Source organism: Pseudophryne corroboree, chromosome 6, assembly GCF_028390025.1.
Source record: "Pseudophryne corroboree isolate aPseCor3 chromosome 6, aPseCor3.hap2, whole genome shotgun sequence".
Lineage (NCBI taxonomy): Eukaryota > Metazoa > Chordata > Amphibia > Anura > Myobatrachidae > Pseudophryne > Pseudophryne corroboree.
This window is the reverse complement of record NC_086449.1, coordinates 148,938,699-148,960,667: the sequence shown is the minus strand read 5'-3', so window position 1 is coordinate 148,960,667 and position 21,969 is coordinate 148,938,699. Positions and strand designations below refer to the sequence as shown.

At 47.6% G+C, this 21,969-nt stretch overlaps 1 protein-coding gene across 1 annotated transcript in view; it reads left to right on the top strand.

Moving 5' to 3' along the window:
- FER1L5 (fer-1 like family member 5) overlaps positions 1-21,969 on the top strand; it is a 926,196-nt gene that overhangs the window by 345,596 nt on the left and 558,631 nt on the right. The window contains exons 13-16 of the mRNA XM_063929941.1: positions 2,019-2,142; positions 8,458-8,552; positions 8,792-8,860; positions 8,950-8,993. Coding sequence (XP_063786011.1) covers positions 2,019-2,142; positions 8,458-8,552; positions 8,792-8,860; positions 8,950-8,993 — 332 coding nt within the window. The remainder of the gene's footprint in view (positions 1-2,018; positions 2,143-8,457; positions 8,553-8,791; positions 8,861-8,949; positions 8,994-21,969) is intronic.

Genomic DNA, 21,969 nt, shown 5'->3' with positions numbered 1-21,969 from the left:
GCCTCTTTTCAGGGTAAGCAGATGCTGCTGAATCTCTGTTGGTTAGTCAGTTCATGAAAGTTAGCCAGTACTGTGTAGCTTTGTATTTGTTTGTTGCTTACTGCAAATAGGCCTGGGGATTTGGTATTACACTCTGCCAATCCAGACCTAGCAGTAAGACTGGAGTCAGTCGTTTAGCTTGCTGGGGTTCTGTTATTACTCTGTGAACTTAGCAAGTTTGCGGCTGTATTCTAACACTTGCCTGTCTAATCCTGTCTCACTGTGCTAGGTGTCAGGGGTCAGTTTAGTGGCAGTAAGCTTAAACCTGTGCACTGCAAGTGAGAATCAGGATTGTGGAGGCTCTCCTTGTGTCTATCATTCCATCTCTGACCAAGGAGTTTACTGCCACACCCGTTGGTAACCCTTTAGGGTTTTGCTGTTGCCCTTAGCAACAGCATTTCGGGTTCTCTACGTATTAAAACACAACATCTTGCTTTTTACATCTGAGCAGTTCTAATACAAGGGAGATACCCAGTTCCTTAGCCTCTGGGCTTCTCTGTTCACTGTGTGTGTATTTTGTTACCCTATCACCTTCTGTGTACGTTATGTCATATTCCCCAGTTTGTCTGTGAGTCCATTTGTTTTGCATAACAGTTCAAACACCAGTACATTCCTGCAGACACTGGAGTGCATAACAGTTCTGACACTAGTACTTTCCTGCAGGCACTGGTGTGCATAACAGTGAGGAAGGCAGCTATAGTAGGTGTGGGGTGCCGATCAGTGAGGAGGGCAGCTACAGTAGGTGTGGGGTGCCGAGCAGGGAGGAGGCCAGCTACAGTAGGTGTGGGGTGCCGAGCAGTGAGGAGGGCAGCTACAGTAAGTGTGGGTTGCCGATCAGTGAGGAGGGCAGCTACAGTAGGTGGGGGGTGCCAATCAGTGAGGAGGGCAGTTACAGTAGGGGCGGGGTGGCGGTCAGTGAGGAGGGCAGCTACAGTAGGTGTGGGGTGCCGAGCAGGGAGGAGGCCAGCTACAGTAGGTGTGGGGTGCCGAGCAGTGAGGAGGGCAGCTACAGTAAGTGTGGGGTGCCGATCAGTGAGGAGGGCAGCTACAGTAGGTGTGGGGTGCCAATCAGTGAGGAGGGCAGTTACAGTAGGGGCGGGGTGGCGGTCAGTGAGGAGGGCAATTACAGTAGGGGCGGGGTGGCGGTCAGTGAGAAGGGCAGCTACAGTGGGATGCGGTTATGTGACTGGCTGACGGAAGACCGCTGACAGATCTGGCTGGTTGGAATGAAAATCTGGTAATGGATGAGAACAAATGACAATCGACCATTTGCTCCCAAACACTGGAAACTGGCCTAAACCTGTCATTCAGACAAATTGGTTAAATCACGGCTTTAACCAATTTGCATGAACAACAGTTTTTGTCATGTTTCAGTGATTGGGAGCAAATGGTTGATTGTCATTTGCTCTCATGCATTACCAGATTTGCATTCCAACCAGCCAGATCTGGCAGATAATCTGCCAGATAATTGTATAGTGAATACCTAGCTTTAGTCGCACTGCGCATGTGCACAATGGTCATGTGATGGCGGCTGCAGAGACAATATATTTGCAAAGTGATTGACAGTAAGTCATCGTTTGTCACTGGGTGGCAAATATGCAGGCATGTCGTGACCATTTTGAGGGTGTTTGAGACTGGAACTGCAATGCTGCACGACCACAGGGCTACACAGAGCTTCGATGATCAACTGATTTGTGACAGATGTTGTGTCTTTGTATGTAGCTGCTGGGATTTGCAAAGCCCCCAGTGGGCATCTCAATACATATCCAGGTGTCTGTGGCATTTACAAATTTTCGCATAACCGCTGTGTAAACATCCGCATCTGCGGCAGCATTAGCGCACACCTCTGAATCAGTCCCTAAGCTTTCAGATTTGGAGCTTGTTACCATTCTGTGTGTAAAGACTCCAGAGCAAACACTGCAGAGGCTGAGCAGTGTCTGTGAAATGATGATGTTATGAGTGTAGTTTGCACTTTTCAGGTAGAAGATCAGAACGTGCCCGACGACGATGATGTGGAATCCAACCTGCTCACTTATTCTTTAGTTTACACTCATGTCGCCAGTGTACGTGTGAAGATTCTTAGAGGGGAGGACATTCCAAAAAGTGAGTGATATCTTGTATAATTCTCTCGTCATCCTCACTGGGGCCTGAACACTGGAACTGAATTTACTGTATTATGCTTCTTATGGCTTTATAGGGTTTGATTGCAAATAATATACAATTTCTTGTACATCTATAATATACCATATCCCATTACTCTTTCTCTCCTCTATAATATACTACCTTCCCTGACTCCTCCTCTCCTCTCTGTTTTACCATTTCCCCTGTCTCTACCTCTATATTATATCATCTCCGCTGACTCCCCTCCTCTATTATATACCATCTTCCCTGACTCCTTCTCTTTTCTATGGTATACTCACTCTCCTGACTCCTCCTTTATATTATACCATCTGCCCTGACTCTTCCTCACCCATATTATATACAATCTCCCCTGACTCCTCCTCTTCTCTATTATATACCATCTCCCATGACTCTTCCTCTCCTCTATTATACACCATCTCCCCTGACCCCTCCTCTGTTCTATGATATACTACCACCACTGACTCCTCCTCAAAGCTATAATATACTACTTACTCTGACTCCTGCTCTCCTCTGTATTTTACTATCTACCCTGACTCTGCCTCTCCTTTATATTATACTATATTCCTTGTGTCACGCCTGTAGTTATTTGTAAATCTGGACTAGGACTAAATACTGGGTTTGGACTTGAGAGCTTAGGGCAGAATTGGGCAGGCTTGATATATCTCCTACACATGCAGACATGGCAGGTTAATCAGAACGCTGGGATTGACTTGACCAGCGAAGCAGGTTTTCAGGATGTCGGGATTGGCTTTCCGACCAGGCAGGTTTTCATGATGTCGGGATTGTCTTTCCGAGCAGGCAGGAGTTCAGGATGTCGGGATTGGCTTTCCGACTAGGCAGGAGTTCAGGATGTCGTGATTGGCTTTATGACTAGGCAGGAGTTCAGGATGTCGGAATTTGCTTTCCGACTAGGCAGGAGTTCAGAATGCTGGACGGAACTAGCAAGGCAAGTTTTCTTAATGCTGGCCGGAACCAGCAAGGCAGGAGTTCAGAATGCTGGACGGAACCAGCAAGGCAGGTTTGTAGAATGCTGAACGGAACCAGCACAGCAGGAGTTCAGAATGCTGGATGGAACCAGCAAGGCAGGTTTGTAGAATGCTGGTCGGAACCAGCACAGCAGATTTTCCAGATGCTGGATGGAAACTGCGGAGTAGGTTTGCAGAAGGCTGGGCGGAACTAGCACAGCAGGTTTTCCAGATGCTGGATGGAACCAGCAGAGTCACTATGACCGAAATTATATGAAGAACAGTCCCTCTGGATCACTGGAATGGCACACCAGTGAATCTGGAAATGCTGCGATGTTATTGCAGTAGTGGCCCTTTAAATCATCCTGGGAGTCAGGTAGTGCTAGAGATGGATATTTACCAGCAGGATATACTGGAGCTCACTCCAGGCTGAGAGACAACCAAGCACTGACAGCTTGCCAGTGCTGGGACTTGGAATTTATACCCCTTGCTCACTACTGACTGGATGAGGGATTCACATGACGAGGAAGTCATTCTGGATTGGGTCCAGGATGGTCAGCTGACCAGGAATGATGTCCATAGCTGGTTTTGGAGGGAACTCCAGCGTTGTGGGACCACATCGAGGTAGTAATGGCCGCAGAGTCAGCGGAGACTGTATCTGGTGACCACTGGAGTCAGGGAGGCATGTAGTATAACGACAACATGGACAATGCAGTGTAGGCACAGCATGGAGAGACTTGCTGAATTCAGTATTCACACAGAGGGTTAATCAGCACAGGTGCAGCTCATTAGCAAGCTTCACCCTCCAGACAGAGAACTCAGCACTCAGGGAACTCATGGTTCTGGTGAGCTATTTATCCCAGTGAGCAGAAAATATGCAGGATCCAGGACAGATGGCAGAGGTAAAGAGGGGTTCACACGGAGCGATGTTCAGCTAATTTCTAAGCAATCTAACTACATTACTTATAAATTAGCTGAACATTGCTCCATGTGTAGGGGTGCCGGCGACAGTGATGCACGGTCCCGCTCGTCGCTATCGCCGGTGCTAGAGTGGCAATCTAGCAGGTCGCTAATTTCACAGCTGGGTGAAATGAGCGGCCCCCCGTGTCCGTCCCCTCCTCAGTCAGCACATCGCGCTGTGCTGAGCGGGGGGAGAGATGTGTGCTGAGCGGTCTGTGCTAGCGGTCTGTGCATCTCTGGGGAAATCTTCCCGTCAGTACTGCCCTTTAGTCAACAAATTATATGAATTTAGACAGGATTGTGACACCTTGACTCCTCCTCTCCTCTATGATATGCCAGCTCACTGTCTCCTTCTCTAGGCTATGATATACTACATCCGTTGACTCCTGCCCTATATTATAACATCTCCCCTGACTCGTCCTCTCCTCTGTTATAAACCATCTCCCCTGATTCCTCCTCTTTTCTATGATATACTACCCCACTCCTCCGACTCTTCCTCTATATTATATCTTCTCCCCAGACTCTTCCTCACCTCTATTTTATACAATCTCCCCTTACTTCTCTTCTCCGTTATATACCATCTCCCCTCACTCTTCTTCGCCTCTATTATATACCATCGCCCCTCACTCTTCCTCACCTCTGTGATATAACATCTTCCCTGACTCTTCTTCTCCTCTATGAAATACCAGCACTACTGGCTCCTCCTCTCCTATATGGTATAGCACTTTCCCTGACTCTTCTCCACAATGATACTACCTCCTCCTCTCCTCTATAATTTATCTTCTCCCCTGACTCCTCATCTGCTCTGCGATATGCCAGCTCCACTGTCTCCTCCTCTCATATATTATATACCATCTCCCCTGACTCCTCCTCTTCTCTATGATATACCATCTGCCCTGATTCCTCCTCTCTATGATATACCCAAAGGCGTAACATGGGGGTATGCCGCCCAAGGCAAGATAAAAATGCCCCCACCCCCCCTTCCCAAGACCCTCCCAAAACTAAACAAAACCAGCAGGCGACATGCATTCTTCACCTGGGGGGCAGTGGCCTTTAAGCTCTTTTGCATGGCCGCCGCCCATCCAAGACTTCCACAGCCTGCTGCTGAACTCTGCAAGGGAAGGGGCCCCCCGCTTTTCTCCTCAGGCTGGATTGCATTATTATGTGTTATAGTCAGCAGCCGGCCATAGTGTCACGGCACCCAGGGCACGTGCCCCGCTCACTCCGCCCTTGTTACACCTTTGCATATACCATCTTCACTGACTACCCCTCTCTTCTATGATATAAAAGCCATTCAAGTTGCCTCTCGTATTAAGAAGTGCAAAGAACAGTCACATAAAGAATTGGAGGCCCAACTATTAGTCTTAGAGGCCTGTCATAAAGCCCATCCTCACAACACATTGTTCTTAACTTTCTACTGTTCGAGAGAACATCAACTCTTACTTAATTCCGCTTGATCAATGGCTGAGCTTCATTGTGCAGTGGTGTCCCTTAAGAAGGATAAAGCCCCTGAGCCTGATGGCTACTCCAACAATTTTATATAGCTTTCCAGAAAGAGTTGAGTATAATAGCAATTCCTAAACCTGGCAAGGACCCTAACCTTAGTCAAAATTACTATCCCATTGCATTTCTAGCTCGGATATGAAAATGTATACGTTTATGTTAGTAAATCCATTAAATCCTCTTATTCCTGAACTGGTCAATTTAGATCAGATATAATGGCCAGCAAGCTCCCAAGAATGCCAGAAGAGCTCTTAAAATTATGGAATTGTGCATCTTATCAGGGATTCCATTTCTCATGCCCTTCCTGTATGCAGTACAAGACTTTTATACTCTCTGTTAGGGCTACATGAATGGTGTTATGGCTGGATTTTGGTTCTCTGGTAGGTGTTTAGAGGCACTGTTACCACTGCACTCTATGTCCTCGGCTCGGGTTTTTCATAACTGCTTCCTCTCCTGGGGCTTTGTGATCAATAATGGAACTAGGCAGTGTTGTTCCCTTTAACCCTTAACTTTTGTTTTATCTACTGTATTGAGCCACTTGTCGAATGGATTCATATTTCTCCAGAAATAGAGGGTACTAGCATGAAGGGTTCCACCCATAAGGTTTGCAGACGGCATCCTCTTGTTTGTCATTCATTACCAGCCTTCATTCCCTGCTAAGCTCCTACTCCTTAGCATCCTACTATAAACTAAATACTTTCAAAATGAAGTCATTCCCTTCCGTGTGCCTTTAGACTTGCTTTGCATGTTGAAAACCTCTTATTAGTATGCTTGGCTGACACAGCAGGAGATGTATCAAAGCTTGGAGAGAGATACTGTAAAATGGAGAGAAAGTAAGTACCAGCCAATCAGCTCCTAACTGCTATGCTACAGGCTGTGTTTGAAAAATGACAGGAGCTGATTGGCTGATCATTTATCACTCTTTATCCGTCTCCACCTTATATCTTGTTAAAGCTTAATACATTTGGGCCAGTGGGGCAGATGTATTAACCTGGAGACGGCATAACGAAGTGATAAACCAGTGATAAGTGCAAGGTGATAAACGCACCAGCCATTCAGCTCCTAACTGTCAATTTGCATATTGGAGCTGATTGGCTGGTGCGTTTATCACCTTGCACTTATCACTGGTTTATCATTTCCTTATACCTTCTCCAGGTTAATACATCTGCTCCAATGTTACTTATTGCAGGTGGGATATTGCGTTTAGTATCACAATGAATATACAGTATCACCAGTATTTGGTATATGTTCAGAATGTCATCATGGATGGGAGGTCAACATCCACTATGTAAAACAATAACACAATGTCATAATGACATTATTTTGACTGAATATCGAATCCTGATTTTTGCCAATCCTGGGGTTATTTAGGGTTAAGCTGCAGTTAGGGTTAGGGTCTGTTAACACCCATATGGGAAACTGTATGGTTGACATGCCAAATATCGCTTTTAAGGCACATTCCCACCATCATACCCACGGGGCACAGTGTCCCATGTGGGGAAAGGTTGGGGGGCATCTCTGTCACTGGATGCCGCATGCACAGAGAGAGCTTGGGTAAGAGTACAGTGGACACTAATGGTGAATGATTGTGTGTATATTTTGATTTGGATAATGCAACTCTCTGGGGGGTATTCAAATCTTATTGCACCCTCGATCTCCCGTCTAAAGTGACGGGAGACCGAGGGGCGATATTCAAATGCCCCCAGTTATCGCGCTGATTGCGCCCATTACACTTGGGTTTAGGCACGCACAGCACCTAAACCCAACTAAAGTAATGGTCGGAGCATGAAAAGACCTGTTTGGGTGCCCAAACGGGTCTCTTTACGTGTATTTCAGTTCACTACCCTCGGGGGTAGCGAGCTGAAATGAACTTGTCACACTCATCAGCTGCAACATTAGAATAGCAGTTGCAGGCGGGAGGGCAACATTTGAATCCAGCCCCATAAATGGCGTTTGCAAATTACTCTTGAAGGAATCAACTTTTAAAAAGGTACAAGGACAGTTATATATGTTGTTATCCGTAAACTGAACAAACAGCTGCATTTATTTGTCACTTAGACATATCAAAGTCATGTGCTTTCGCTGTCCAGAATAATGATGTAGATGTTTTCTACATCTTCTGGCTACGTAGTCTGCATATTGAAAAGTAAGTATTATACATCAGTTTCTGTTCTCTTATATAAAATATATTACAGGTTGAGTATCCCATATCCAAATATTCCGAAATACGGAATATTCCGAAATACGGACTTTTTGAGTGAAAGTGAGATAGTGAAACCTTTGTTTTTTGATGGCTCAATGTACACAAACTTTGTTTAATACACAAAGTTATTAAAAATATTGTATTAAATGACCTTCAGGCTGTGTGTATAAGGTGTATATGAAACATAAAGGAACTGTGTGAATGTAGACACACTTTGTTTAATGCACAAAGTTCTAAAAAATATTGTCTAAAATGACGTTCAGGCTGTGTGTATAAGGTGTACATGAAACATAAATGCATTCTGTGCTTAGATTTAGGTCCCATCACCATGATATCTCATTATGGTATGCAATTATTCCAAAATACGGAAAAATCCGATATCCAAAATACCTCTGGTCCCAAGCATTTTGGATAAGGGATACTCAACCTGTATTGAGTTCTCCTCCCCCATGGTAAGTACAGGGCACCTGAAAGCTGATGAAACAAGATATTTTCCAAATACAGAAAAAGATAAGCAAAATATGTACTGTACTCATCCCCGTCTCTGCCATAACATTCCTACCTTTTCCTGCTTTCCCTTTGTACATTTTGTAACCCTTTCTGTATTTGTTTGACTCTCCCCCATTTTTCTCATTCTCTCCTTAGAGAGTCACTCTCTGCTGACCATGTTTGGCACGAATTTACAATTGCACTCTCACACAGTGAATCCATTTGTGAAAGTTACCTTTGCTGGCAAGACGGTAAGAGCAGAGCTGCTCTGAGCCTGTGGAAACACGGACTCAAGGGAATGACGCTGTGACACTACACTGGGGAGCAAAGAGTCAACAAGTAATGATAACACAGAATACACTGGAGACAATAACATGGAGCTGGGAATATGTTGCTACCAATTTACATATAGGACAAATAACCACAACATTTCCTTTGAAAAGAAGGTTGTTTTTTTGAAACCGTATAAATTATTTTATTTTACCTCCAGCTAAAAACTACGGTGGTCCACAAGAACAGCAACCCTGTGTGGGATCAGATGCTGGTGTTTCCTGTACAGGTGATTCCTTATCTTGTAATGTCACATGTCATTCCTCATCCCAACACTAAGGGGTCAGCATCTGATATGTTTTATGTTGTGTATTGCAGTTTCCTACAATGTATGAAAAAATCCAGCTGACCGTATACGACTGGTGGGTAAACATATTGTTCTAGTTAGATCAAGGACAGCCACACCTTGAACCTAATTTAGAGCATGGAGCCAATTGGCTACGGATGCAGCATGTTGTGATGCAAATGTAAATCTCTCTGCACATTTTACATCCCCCCCACCTGCACTGCAGTGTGGTTTGCCTTGCTCCCATCTCAGTCAGCTGCAGGGAATACCCCATCCCAAAAGTAAATGTGCTGAAATGTTTCAGATTTTCTCTACTTGCAGCGCAACATGGTTTTAAAAAGATAAAAAATGTATCTTATATTAAAGCTGAGATCGGGCCTTCCTATTAAAGTACTTTCTCTAACGTCCTAGTGGATACTGGGAACTGTACTTTAGTACCATAGGGTATAGGGGGTCATTCCGAGTTGATCGCACGTAGCAACTTTTTGCTGCTCGTGCGATCAACTAGACACTGCCTATGGGGGAGTGTATTTTAGCATAGCAGGGCTGCGATCGCTTGTGCAGCCCTGCTATGCTAACAAAGTTTTGTGCAGAACAAGACTAACTCTGCAGTTACTTACCCTGTGCGATGGATCCAGCGATGAAGGTCCCGGAATTGACGTCAAACAACCACCCTCCAAACGCCTGGACACGCCTGCGTTCGGATCTCCACGCCTGGAAAACGGTGAGTATCCGCCCCAAAATGCCTCCCCGCTGTCAATCTTCTTGCGATCGCGCTAGCGATCACTTTCTTCTGGTCGTTGCCCGGCAACGGCTGTCCCTGGGCAACGATGCGCATTGCGGCCACCGCGCATGCGCAGTTCCAACCCATTCACACTGCAGCGATGAACCGCAGTGTGCGAACGGGTTGGAATAACCCCTATATATCGGGTCCACTGGTACCTGGCACTTTAAAACCTTTATTATTTATTATTATTTATTACCAGTTATTTATATAGAGCGCACACATATTCCGCAGCGCTTTACAGAGAATATTTGGTCATTCACATCAGTCCCTGCCACAGTGGAGCTTACAATATATATTCCCTAGTCAAAAGAACAGAGAAAAAAAATTTCCGCACCAGGATGTAGATAGTTTAATGTTCGGGAATTTAGGGCTTAATAATTAGGATAACTATGTTCTCTTATATTGCTCAAATATCCCTATTGGGTGCAACCCAGCAATTATAACAATTTACAAAGTTACAAAAGAGAAAAAAGAATTGGTTTTATATGGGTGCACTCCATCCCCTTTTGAATCAATTTACTGTTAAAATAAATGTTATTAGTTTAAAATTAGTCATCATTAAAGTATACTCAATTTCAAGCCTGTATAGCCTATCAGTTATATCTTATATTTCTCTAACGTCCTAAGTGGATGCTGGGGACTCCGTCAGGACCATGGGGTTTAGCGGCTCCGCAGGAGACAGGGCACAATAATAAAAGCTTTAGGATCAGGTGGTGTGCACTGGCTCCTCCCCCTATGACCCTCCTCCAAGCCTCAGTTAGATTTTTGTGCCCGGCCGAGAAGGGTGCAATCTAGGTGGCTCTCCTGAGCTGCTTAGAATAAAAGTTTAAGTTAGGTTTTTTATTTTCAGTGAGTCCTGCTGGCAACAGGCTCACTGCTACGAGGGACTTAGGGGAGAGAAGTAAACTCACCTGCGTGCAGGATGGATTTGCTTCTTAGGCTACTGGACACCATTAGCTCCAGAGGGAGTCGGAACACAGGTCTCACCCTGGGGTTCGTCCCGGAGCCGTGCCGCCGACCCCCCTTGCAGATGCCGAAGTTGAAGAGGTCCAGAAACAGGCGGCAGAAGACTTTCAGTCTTCATAAGGTAGCGCACAGCACTGCAGCTGTGCGCCATTGTTGTCAGCACACTTCATACCAGCGGTCACTGAGGGTGCAGGGCGCTGGGGGGGGCGCCCTGGGCAGCAATGTATTATACCTTTTTTATGGCTAAAATACATCACATATAGCCCTTGAGGCTATATGGATGTATTTAACCCCTGCCAGATCTCACAAACTCCGGGAGAAGAGCCCGCCGTTTTAGGGGGCGGGGCCTATTCTCCTCAGCACACGGCGCCATTTTCCTGCTCAGCTCTGCTGTGAGGAAGGCTCCCAGGCTCTCCCCTGCACTGCACTACAGAAACAGGGTTAAAACAGAGAGGGGGGGCACTTATTTGGCGATATGATTACATATGTGAAAATGCTATAAGGGAAAACACTTGTATAAGGGGTTGTCCCTGTATAATTATAGCGTTTTTGGTGTGTGCTGGCAAACTCTCCCTCTGTCTCCCCAAAGGGCTAGTGGGGTCCTGTCCTCTATCAGAGCATTCCCTGTGTGTGTGCTGTGTGTCGGTACGTGTGTGTCGACATGTAGGAGGACGATGTTGGTGAGGAGGCGGAGCAAATTGCCTGTATTGGTGATGTCACTCTCTAGGGAGTCGACACCGGAATGGATGGCTTATTTAGGAATTACGTGATAATGTCAACACGATGCAAGGTCGGTTGACGACATGAGACGGCCGGCAAACAAATTAGTACCTGTCCAGGCGTCTCAGACACCGTCAGGGGCTTGTAAAAACGCCCATTTACCTCAGTTGGTCGACACAGACACGGACACTGACTTCAGTGTCGACGGTGAAGAAACAAACGTATTTTCCTTTAGGGCCACACGTTACATGTTAAGGGCAATGAAGGAGGTGTTACATATTTCTGATACTACAAGTACCACAAATAAGGGTATTATGTAGGGTGGGAATAATCTACTTGTAGTATTTCCTGAATCGGATAAATTAAAGTGTGTGATGATACGTGGGGTTCCTCCGATAGAAAATTATTGGAGGTATACCCTTTCCCGCCAGAAGTGAGGGCGAGTTGGGAAACACACCTTAGGGTGGATAAGGCGCTCACACGCTTATAAAAACAAGTGGCGTTACCGTCTCCAGATACGGCCGCCCTCAAAGAGCCAGCTGATAGGAAGCTGAAAAATATCCTAAAAAGTATATACACACATACTGGTGTTATACTACGACCAGCAATCGCCTCAGCCTGGATGTGCAGCGCTGGGGGGGGCTTGGTCGGATTTCCTGACTGAAAATATTGATACCCTTGACAGGAACAATATTTTATTGACTATAGAGCATTTTAAGGATGCATTTCTATATATGCGAGATGCGCAGAGGGATATTTGCATTCTGGCATCAAGAGTAGATGTGATGTCCATATCTGCCAGACGATGTTTATAGACATGACAGTGGTCAGGTGATGCAGATTCCAGACGGCACATGGAAGTATTGCCGTATAAAGGGGCGGTCCATCGGACCTGGTGGCCATGGCAACAGCTGGAAAATCCACTTTTGTTACCCCAAGTCACATCTCAGCAGAAAAGGACACAGTCTTTTCAGTCTCAGTCCTTTCGTACCCATAAAGGCAGGCGGGCAAAAGGCCAGTCATATCTGCTCAGGGTTAGAGGAAAGGGAAGAAGACTGCAGCAGGCAGCCCATTCCCAGGAACAGAAGTCCTCCACAGCTTCTGCCAAGTCCGCAGCAGGGACGTGCAGTCAGGGGAGGCAGGGGAGGCAGTGCCTCCCCTGTCATTAATGAGTAAAATAATACAAAGAAGATACTTATTACACATAAGTATCTTCTTTATTATTTTACCTATCATTATATATGTTAAAATCACTTTGGGAGGCACCGATCGTGGTGCCTCCCGTAGTGATTAGGAAAAGTATGGGGAGCGGGGGGCGGGCACAGGCGGGCCCTAGCAATGGGCTGGAAAAGCCCATTGAAATAACATGGGAAAGCGGCACCATTAGTGGTGCCGCTTTCCTACAGGGACGTGCTTTCAACCTATGAAAGCACGTCCCTGTGAGTGAGGCCACAGTGATTGGCCAGCGGATCCGTCACTGGATCCGCTGTCAATCACTGTATGGGGCGGCATCGTTACCTGCGGAGGTGCGGCGGCGGAGGTACGGGAAGCGGCGGGCCGGGCGGCGGAGGTACGGGATGCGGAAGTACGGGATGCGGAGAGGCGGGCGGCGGTAGCGGCGGCGGTAGCAGAGTTTTGGCAGCGGAAGCGGTACCCATTTCAAAAATGGCGCCTCAGCGTCATTTTTGAAATTCAAGATGGCCGCCGCGAGCCAATCATGGCTCGCCGCGTCATCACCCCGCCCCCTCCCGCTGACTTATATAAGTCAGCGCGAGGCAGCGGCTGTCAGTCCGACGGCGGAGGAGGAGCGGAGAAGAGCTCCTGAAGACGCCGTGGAAGTCCTGGATGGGCGGCGGCTATGCAAAAGAGCTTAGCAGCCGCCGCCCACCAGGTGAAGATGCTGGAAGTCCTGGGAAGGCGGCGGCCATGCAAAAGAGCTTAAAGGCCGCCGTCTCCCAGGTGAAGACGTCGTGGAAGTCCTGGATGGGCGGCGGCTATGCAAAAGAGCTTAGCAGCCGCCGCCCACCAGGTGAAGACGCCGGAGGAAGACCACAGAAGCCCTGGGGAGGTGGCGCCCTCCCAGGTGAAGACGCCGGAAGCCCTGGGAAGGCGGTGGCCATGCAAAAGAGCTTAAAGGCCGCCGCCCCCAGGTGAAGACCCAGTTTAATAAAGGATTTTTTAAAGAATGTGTTGTGTTTTTTTTTTTATATTTTCTTTACAGGTGGACTACAGGTGCCAGCGGGCCCTTTATGTCCGGGCATGCTGGCACTTGTGGTTCTCCAAGTGTCAGCATGCTGGGGCAGGCTTGCTGGGACCTGTAGGCCACCTGTAAAGAACAATATTACTATTCTTTGCAGGTGGACTACAGGTGCCAGCGGGCCCTTTATGTTCGGGCATGCTGGCACTTGTGGTTCTCCAAGTGCCAGCATGCTGGGGCAGGCTTGCTGGGATCTGTAGGCCACCTGTAAAGAACAGAACAGAACATACAATGAACCCCGCACCCACCGCCACCAGGGGTGCGGGGCATAGCACTGGGCTATCAGCCCAGTGCTGGTTGTTGCTCGGGAGGGGGGACCCCATTTTGATTTTTTGGGGACCCCACTTTCCGAGGAATTCCAGCCCTGGGCTGACTGGTTTGGGGGGTGTTTAATGGCATGGCAGGGGGACCCCACACTGAGTGTCTCCCCTGCTATGGCATTATCCCCCCTGGCTGGTTCTGCCTGGTGCTGGTTTTAGTGGTGTGGGGGGACTGCACTTTTTTTTTTTTAGGGGGGGGGGGGGCGAGTTTAGCTGCAGTGCCTCCCCAGGCCCTGACCTCACCGCACGTCACTGGTCCGCAGCATGACGCTGGGGCCATACAAGCGGACTCAGGTGCGGTGGGGGGTCATCTCAAGAGTTTCAGCACGCAGTGGGCTCACTCGCAAGTGGACTCCTGGATCCTACACGTAGTATCCCAGGTGTACATTGGAAATTCGAGACGTCTTCCCCTCACAAGTTCTGAAGTCTGCTTTACCAACGTCTCCCTCCGACAGGGAGGCAGTATTGGGAAAAAATTCACAGGCTGTATTCCCAGCAGGTGATAATCAAAGTACCCCTCCTACAACAAGGGAAGGGGTATTATTCCACACTATATTGTGGTACTGAAGCCAAACGGCTCGGTGAGATCTAAAAGATTTGAATAATTACATACAAGGGTTCAAATCAAGATGGAGTCACTCAGAGCAGTGATAGCGAACCAGGACGATATGGTGTCACTGGATATCAGGGACGCTTACCTACATGTCCAAATTTTGCCCTTCTCACCAAGGGTATCTCAGGTTCGTGGTACAGAACTGTCACTATCAGTTCAGACGCTGCCGTTTGGATTGTCCATGGCACCCCGGGTCTTTACCATGGTAATGGCCGAAATGATGATTCTTCCTAAAAGAAATATGGACGCTTTCCTGATAAGGGCAAGGTCCAGAGAACAGTTGGCGGTCGGAGTAGCACTATCTCAAGTAGTTCTACGACAGCACGAGTGGATTCTAAATATTCCAAAATCGCAGCTTTTTCCGACGACACGTCTAATGTTCCTAGGAATGATTCTGGACACAGTCCAGAAAAGGATGTTTTCTCCCGGAGAAGAAGGCCAGGGAGTTATCCGAGCTAGTCAGGAACCTCCTAAAAACCAGGAAAAGTATCAGTGCATCATTGCACAAGGGTCCTGTGAAAAATGGTGGTTTCTTACAAAGCGATCCCATTCGGTAGATTTCACGCAAGAACCTTTCAGTGGAATCTGCTGGGAAAATGGTCCGGATCGCATCTTCAGATGCATCAGCGGATAACCCTGTCTCCAAGGACAAGGGTGTTTTCTTCTGCGGTGGCTGCAGAGTGCTCATCTATGAAAGGGCCGCAGATTCGACATTCAGGACTGGGTCCTGGTGACCACGGATGCCAGCCTGAGTGGCTGGGGAGCAGTCACACAAGGAAAAAATTTCCAGGGAGTGTGATCAAGTCTGGAGACTTCTCTCCACATAAATATACTGGAGCTAAGGGCAATTTACAAGGCTCTAAGCTTAGCAAGACCTCTGCTTCAAGGTCAGCCGGTATTGATCCAGTGGGACAACATCACGGCAGTCGCCCACGTAAACAGACAGGGCGGCACATGAAGCAGGAGGGAAATGGCAGAAACTGCAAGGATTCTTCGCTGGGCGAAAAATCATGTGATAACACTCTCAGCAGTGTTAATTCCGGGAGTGGAAAACTGGGAAGCAGACTTCCTCAGCAGGCATAACCTCCACCCGGGAGAGTGGGGACTTCAGCGGGAAGTCTTCCACATGATTGTAAACCGTTGGGAAAAACCAAAGGTGGACATGATGGCGTCCCGCCTGAACAAAAAAAAAAAAAAAGACAAATATTGCGCCAGGTCAAGGGACCCTCAGGCAATAGCGGTGGACGCTCTGGTAACACTGTGGGTGTACCAGTCAGGGTATGTGTTCCCTCCTATGCATCTCATACCAAAAGTACTGAGAATCATAAGAAGGAGATGAGTAAGAACGATACTCGTGGTTCCGGATGGGTCAAGAAGGACTTGGTACCCGGAACTTCAAGAGATGCTCACGGAAGAACCGTGGCCTCTACCTTTAAGAAAGGACCTGCTCCAGCAGGGGCCTTGTCTGTTCCAAGACTTACCGCGGCTGCGTTTGACGGCATGGCAGTTGAACGCCGGATCCTGAAAGGGCATTCCAGATGAAGTCATCCCTACCCTGGTCGAAGCCAGGAAGGATGTAACCGCAAAACATTCACCGCATTTGGCGAAAATATGTTGCGTGGTGTGAGGCCAAGAAGGTCCCTACAGAGGAATTCCAACTGGGTCGTTCCTACATTTCCTGAAAACAGGACTGTCTAGGGGCCTAAAATTAGGGTCCATTAAGGTTCAAATTTCGACCCTGTCGAATTTCTTCCAGAAAGAACTGGCTTCAGTGCCTGAAGTTCAGACTTTTGTAAAAGGGGTACTGCATATACAGCCTCCTTTTGTGCCCCCAGTGGCACCTTGGGATCTCAATGTTGTTTTGAGTTTCCTAAAGTCACATTGGTTTGATCCACTCACCACTGTGGAATTAAAATATTTCACATGGAAGGTGAAGATTCTATTAGCCCTGGCTTCAGCCAGGCGTGTGTCAGAATGGGCGGCTTTATCATATAAAAGCCCTTACTTCATTTTTCATTCTGACAGGGCAGAATTGAGGACTCGTCCTCAATTTCTCCTTAAGGTGTTTTCTGTTTTTCACATGAACAAACCTATTGTGGTAGCTGCGGCTACTAGGGACTTGGAGGACTCCAAGTTACTTGACGTTGTCAGGGCCCTGAAAATATATGTTTCCAGGACGACTGGAGTCAGAAAATCTGACTCGCTGTTTAGCCTGTATGCACCCAACAAGATGGGTGTTCCTGCTTCTAAGCAGACGATTGCTCGCTGGATTTGTAGTACAATTCAGCTTGCACATTCTGTGGCAGGCTTGCCACAGCCAAAATCAGTAAAAGCCCATTCCACAAGGAAGTGGGCTCATCTTGGGCGGCTGCCCGAGGGGTCTCGGCTTTACAACTTTGCCGAGCTGCTACTTGGTCAGGGGCACACCCTGACTGAGGAGGACCTGGAGTTCTCTCATTCGGTGCTGCAGAGTCATCCGCACTCTCCCGCCCGTTTGGGAGCTTTGGTATAATCCCCATGGTCCTGACGGAGTCCCCAGCATCCACTTAGGACGTTAGAGAAAATAAGAATTTACTTACCGATAATTCTATTTCTCGTAGTCCGTAGTGGATGCTGGGCGCCCATCCCAAGTGCGGATTGTCTGCAATACTTGTACATAGTTATTGTTACAAAAATCGGGTTATTCTTGTTGTGAGCCATCTTTTCAGAGGCTCTTTCGTTGTTATCATACTGTTAACTGGGTTCAGATCACAGGTTGTACGGTGTGATTGGTGTGGCTGGTATGAGTCTTACCCGGGATTCAATATCCTTCCTTATTATGCACGCTCGTCCGGGCACAGTATCCTAACTGAGGCTTGGAGGAGGGTCATAGGGGGAGGAGCCAGTGCACACCACCTGATCCTAAAGCTTTTATTATTGTGCCCTGTCTCCTGCGGAGCCGCTAAACCCCATGGTCCTGACGGAGTCCCCAGCATCCACTACGGACTACGAGAAATAGAATTATCGGTAAGTAAATTCTTATTTTATTTATTCTATCACTAGCGAAGTGATAGAAAAGATTGTGCAAGAAATATATGAAAATGTGAATAATAGGATTTTAATACCTACCGGTAAATCCTTTTCTCTTAGTCCGTAGAGGATGCTGGGGATGCGTCAAGAACCATGGGGTATAGACGGGATCCGCAGGAGACATGGGCACTTTAAGACTTTAAAAGGGGTGTGAACTGGCTCCTCCCTCTATGCCCCTCCTCCAGACTCCAGTTATAGGAACTGTGCCCAGGGAGACGGACATTTAGAGGAAAAGGATTTATTTAATTTTTAAAACTAAGGTGAGATACATACCAGCTCACACCTCAAACATGCCGTACAACATGGAATTCAACAACAACGCATGCAACGGCATGACCAACATCAGCCACAGACTGACTGTACTTAACTCAACATGAGTCTAACCAAAACCAAAAACTGCAGATACAGCCTGCACTGGGACGGACTAAGAGAAAATAATTTACCGGTAGGTATTAAAATCCTATTTTCTTATACGTCCTAGAGGATGCTGGGGATGCTTCAAGAACCATGGGGTTTATACCAAAGCTCTAGAACGGGCGGGAGAGTGCGGATGACTCTGCAGCACCGATTGACCAAACAAGAGGTCCTCCTCAGTCAGGGTATCAAACTTGTAAAACTTCGCAAAGGTGTTTGAACCCGACCAAGTAGCAGCTCGGCAAAGCTGTAATGCCGAGACCCCTTGGGCAGCCGCCCAGGATGAGCCCACCTTTCTGGTAGAATGGGCTTTCACCGATTTCGGTAACAGCAATCCTGCCGTAGAATGAGCCTGCTGAATCGTATTACAGATCCAGCGCGCAATAGTCTGCTTGGAAGCAGGAGCCCCAATCTTGTTGGGAGCCCACAGGACAAACAGAGCCTCTGTTTTCCTAATCTGCTCCGTTCTGGTGACATAGATCTTCAAAGCTCTGACCACATCGAAAGACTTCGACTCCGCCAAGGCGTCAGTAGCCACTGGCACCACAATAGGCCGGTTTACGTGAAATGATGAAACCACTTTTGGCAGAAATTGCTGACGAGTTCTCATCTCCGCTCTATCAGCATGGAAGAATAAATAGGGCTTTTGTGAGACAAAGCCGCCAACTCAGAAACCCGCCTTGCGGATGCCAAGGCCAACAACATGACTACTTTCCAAGTAAGGAATTTTAACTCAACCTTACGTAAAGGTTCAAACCAATGAGATTGCAGGAACTGCAATACCCCATTAAGATCCCACGGTGCCACAGGAGGCACAAATGGAGGTTGGATGTGCAGCACACCATTCACAAAGGTCTGAACTTCTGGAAGGGAGGCCAATTCTTTCTGAAAGAAGATTGATAAGGCCGAAATTTGTACTTTAATAGAGCCTAACTTTAGGCCCGCATCCACACCTGCTTGCAAAAAATGGAGCAAACGCCCCAGCTGAAATTCTTCCGTAGGAGCCTTCTTGGATTCACACCAAGACACATATTTTCTCCAAATACGGTGGTAAAGCTTTACTGTTACTTCCTGTCTAGCCTGAAGAAGAGTGGGTATTACTTCACTGGGAATACCCTTTCTGGCTAGGATTTGGCGTTCAACCGCCATGCCGTCAAATGCAGCCACGGTAAGGCCTGATACACGCACGGACCTTGTTGTAACAGGTCCTCACGTAGAGGAAGCGGCCAGGGATCTTCTATGAGCAACTCCTGAAGATCTGGATACCAGGCCCTCTTTGGCCAGTCTGGAACAATGAGTATCGCCTGAACCCTTGTTCTTCTTATAATCTTTATCACCTTTGGAATGAGTGGAAGTGGAGGGAACACATAGACTGACGGAAATACCCACGGTGTCACTAGGGCGTCCACCGCTATTGCTTGAGGGTCCCTCGACTTGGAACAATATCTCTGAAGTTTCTTGTTAAGGCGGGACGCCATCATGTCTATTTGAGGAATTCCCCAACGACTTGTCACTTCTGCAAAAACCTCTTGATGAAGACCCCACTCTCCCGGATGGAGATCGTGTCTGCTGAGGAAGTCTGCTTCCCAGTTGTCCACTCCTGGAATGAAGACTGCTGACAGAGCGCTTGAATGTCTTTCCGCCCAGCGAAGAACTTTCGTGGCCTCGGCCATCGCCGCTCTGCTCTTTGTACCGCCCTGGTGGTTTATGTACGCCACTGCTGTTATGTTGTCCGACTGAATCAAGACTGGCAGACCGCGAAGAAGATGTTCCGCTTGCAGAATGCCTTTGTAAATGGCCCTTAATTCCAGAATGTTTATGTGTAGACAAGCTTCCTGGCTTGACCATTTTCCCTGAAAGTTTCTCCCTTGTGTGACTGCTCCCCAGCCTCGGAGACTTGCATCTGTGGTCACCAGGATCCAATCCTGAATCCCGAACCTGCGTCCCTCCAGAAGGTGAGAACTGTGTAGCCACCACAGAAGGGAGATCCTGGTCCTGGAAGATAGGATTATTTTCCGGTGCATGTCCAGGTGAGACCCGGACCACTTGTCCAACAAGTCCCACTGAAACACCCTGGCATGGAACCTGCCATACGGAATGGCCTCGTAGGCCGCTACCATCTTCCCCAGCAACCGAGTGCATTGAAGAACTGACACTTTTGCCGGTTTCAGAATCTGTTTTACCATGTTCTGTATTTCCAGAGCCTTCTCCACTAGAAGAAAAACCCTCTGTAATTCGGTATCCAGAATCATACCCAGGAACGACAGCCGTGTCGTCGGAACCAACTGTGATTTTGGCAAGTTTAGGAGCCAACCATGTTGTTGCATAATCGTCAGTGAGAGCGCATTATTCTTCAGCAATTGCTCCTTGGATCTCGCCTTTATGAGGAGATCGTCCAAGTACAGGATAATTGTAATTCCCTGCTTGCGCAGGAGAACCATCATTTCCGCCATAATCTTGGTGAAAATCCGTGGTGCCGTGGACAGACCAAAAGGCAACGTCTGAAATTGGTAATGACAATCCTGAACAGCAAACCTCAGGTATGCCTGATGTGGAGGATATATGGGAACGTGTAAGTAAGCATCCTTTATGTCGACTGACACCATAAAATCCCCCTCCTCCAGACTGGAGATCACTGCTCGGAGAGATTTCATTTTGTATTTGAACTTTTTCAGAAAGAAATGGAGGGATTTTAGGTTCAGAAATGGTCTGACTGAGCCATCCGGCTTCGGGACCACGAACAGACTCGAATAAAAGCCCTCCCCCCGTTGTGACGGGGGTACCGTGACAATGACTTGATTTTGACACAGCTTTAGTATTGCAGCGCATACTACCTCCCTTTCTAGATGAGAAGCTGGCAAGGCCGATTTGAAAAATCAGTGAGGGGGCACGTCTTGAAACTCTCTAATTTGTACCCTTGGGTTACTATTTCTAATATCCAAGGATCCAGGTCCGAGTGTACCCAGACCTGACTGAAGAGTTTGAGACGTGCCCCCACTGGTGCGGACTCCCGCAGAGGAGCCCCAGCGTCATGCGGTAGATTGGGTAGAAGCCGGAGAGGACTTCTGCTCTTGGGAACTTGCCACAGCCTGTGACCTCTTTCCCCGTCCTCTTCCTCTCGCAGCAAGGAAGGAGGACCCTCGTCCTTTTTTGAATTTATTGGGCCGAAAGGACTGCATCTGATAGTGGGGCGTTTTATTCTGTTGTGCAGGAACATAAGGTAAAAATTACGACTTACCCGCGGTAGCCGTAGATACCAGGTCAGTGAGGCCGTCACCAAACAAGACACTACCATTAAACGGTAAAGACTCCATCGCCTTCTTAGAGTCGGCATCAGCATTCCATTGATGAATCCACAATGCTCTCCTAGCTGAGACTGCCATGGCATTGGCCCTTGATCCCAAAAGGCCAATATCCCTTACAGCTTCTTTTAAATATGCTGCAGCGTCCCTGATATGACCCAGAGTCAAAAGCACGTTATCCCTGTCTAGGGAATCTATCTCAGATGACAAGTTATTTGCCCACTTTTCAGTAGCGCTACTCACCCATGCCGAAGCAACGGCAGGCCTGAGTAGCGAACCCGTAGTGACATAAATGGATTTTAGTGTATTTTCCTGCTTGCGAACCGCAGGATCCTTTAGAGCTGCCGTGTCAGGAGACAGAAGCGCCACTTTTTTGGATAGACGCGATAGAGCTTTATCCACCGTTGGGGTTGACTCCCACTTTTCCCTGTCCCCAAAAGGAAACGGTTATGCCACTGGAATTCTTTTGGGAACCTGTGCCTTCTTGTCAGGATTTTCCCAAGCCTTTTCAAAGAGAGCGTTCATTTCATGAGAGGGAGGAAAAGTTACCGCAGGTTTCTTTCCTTTATACATACAGACCCTAGTATCAGGAACAGCAGGGTCC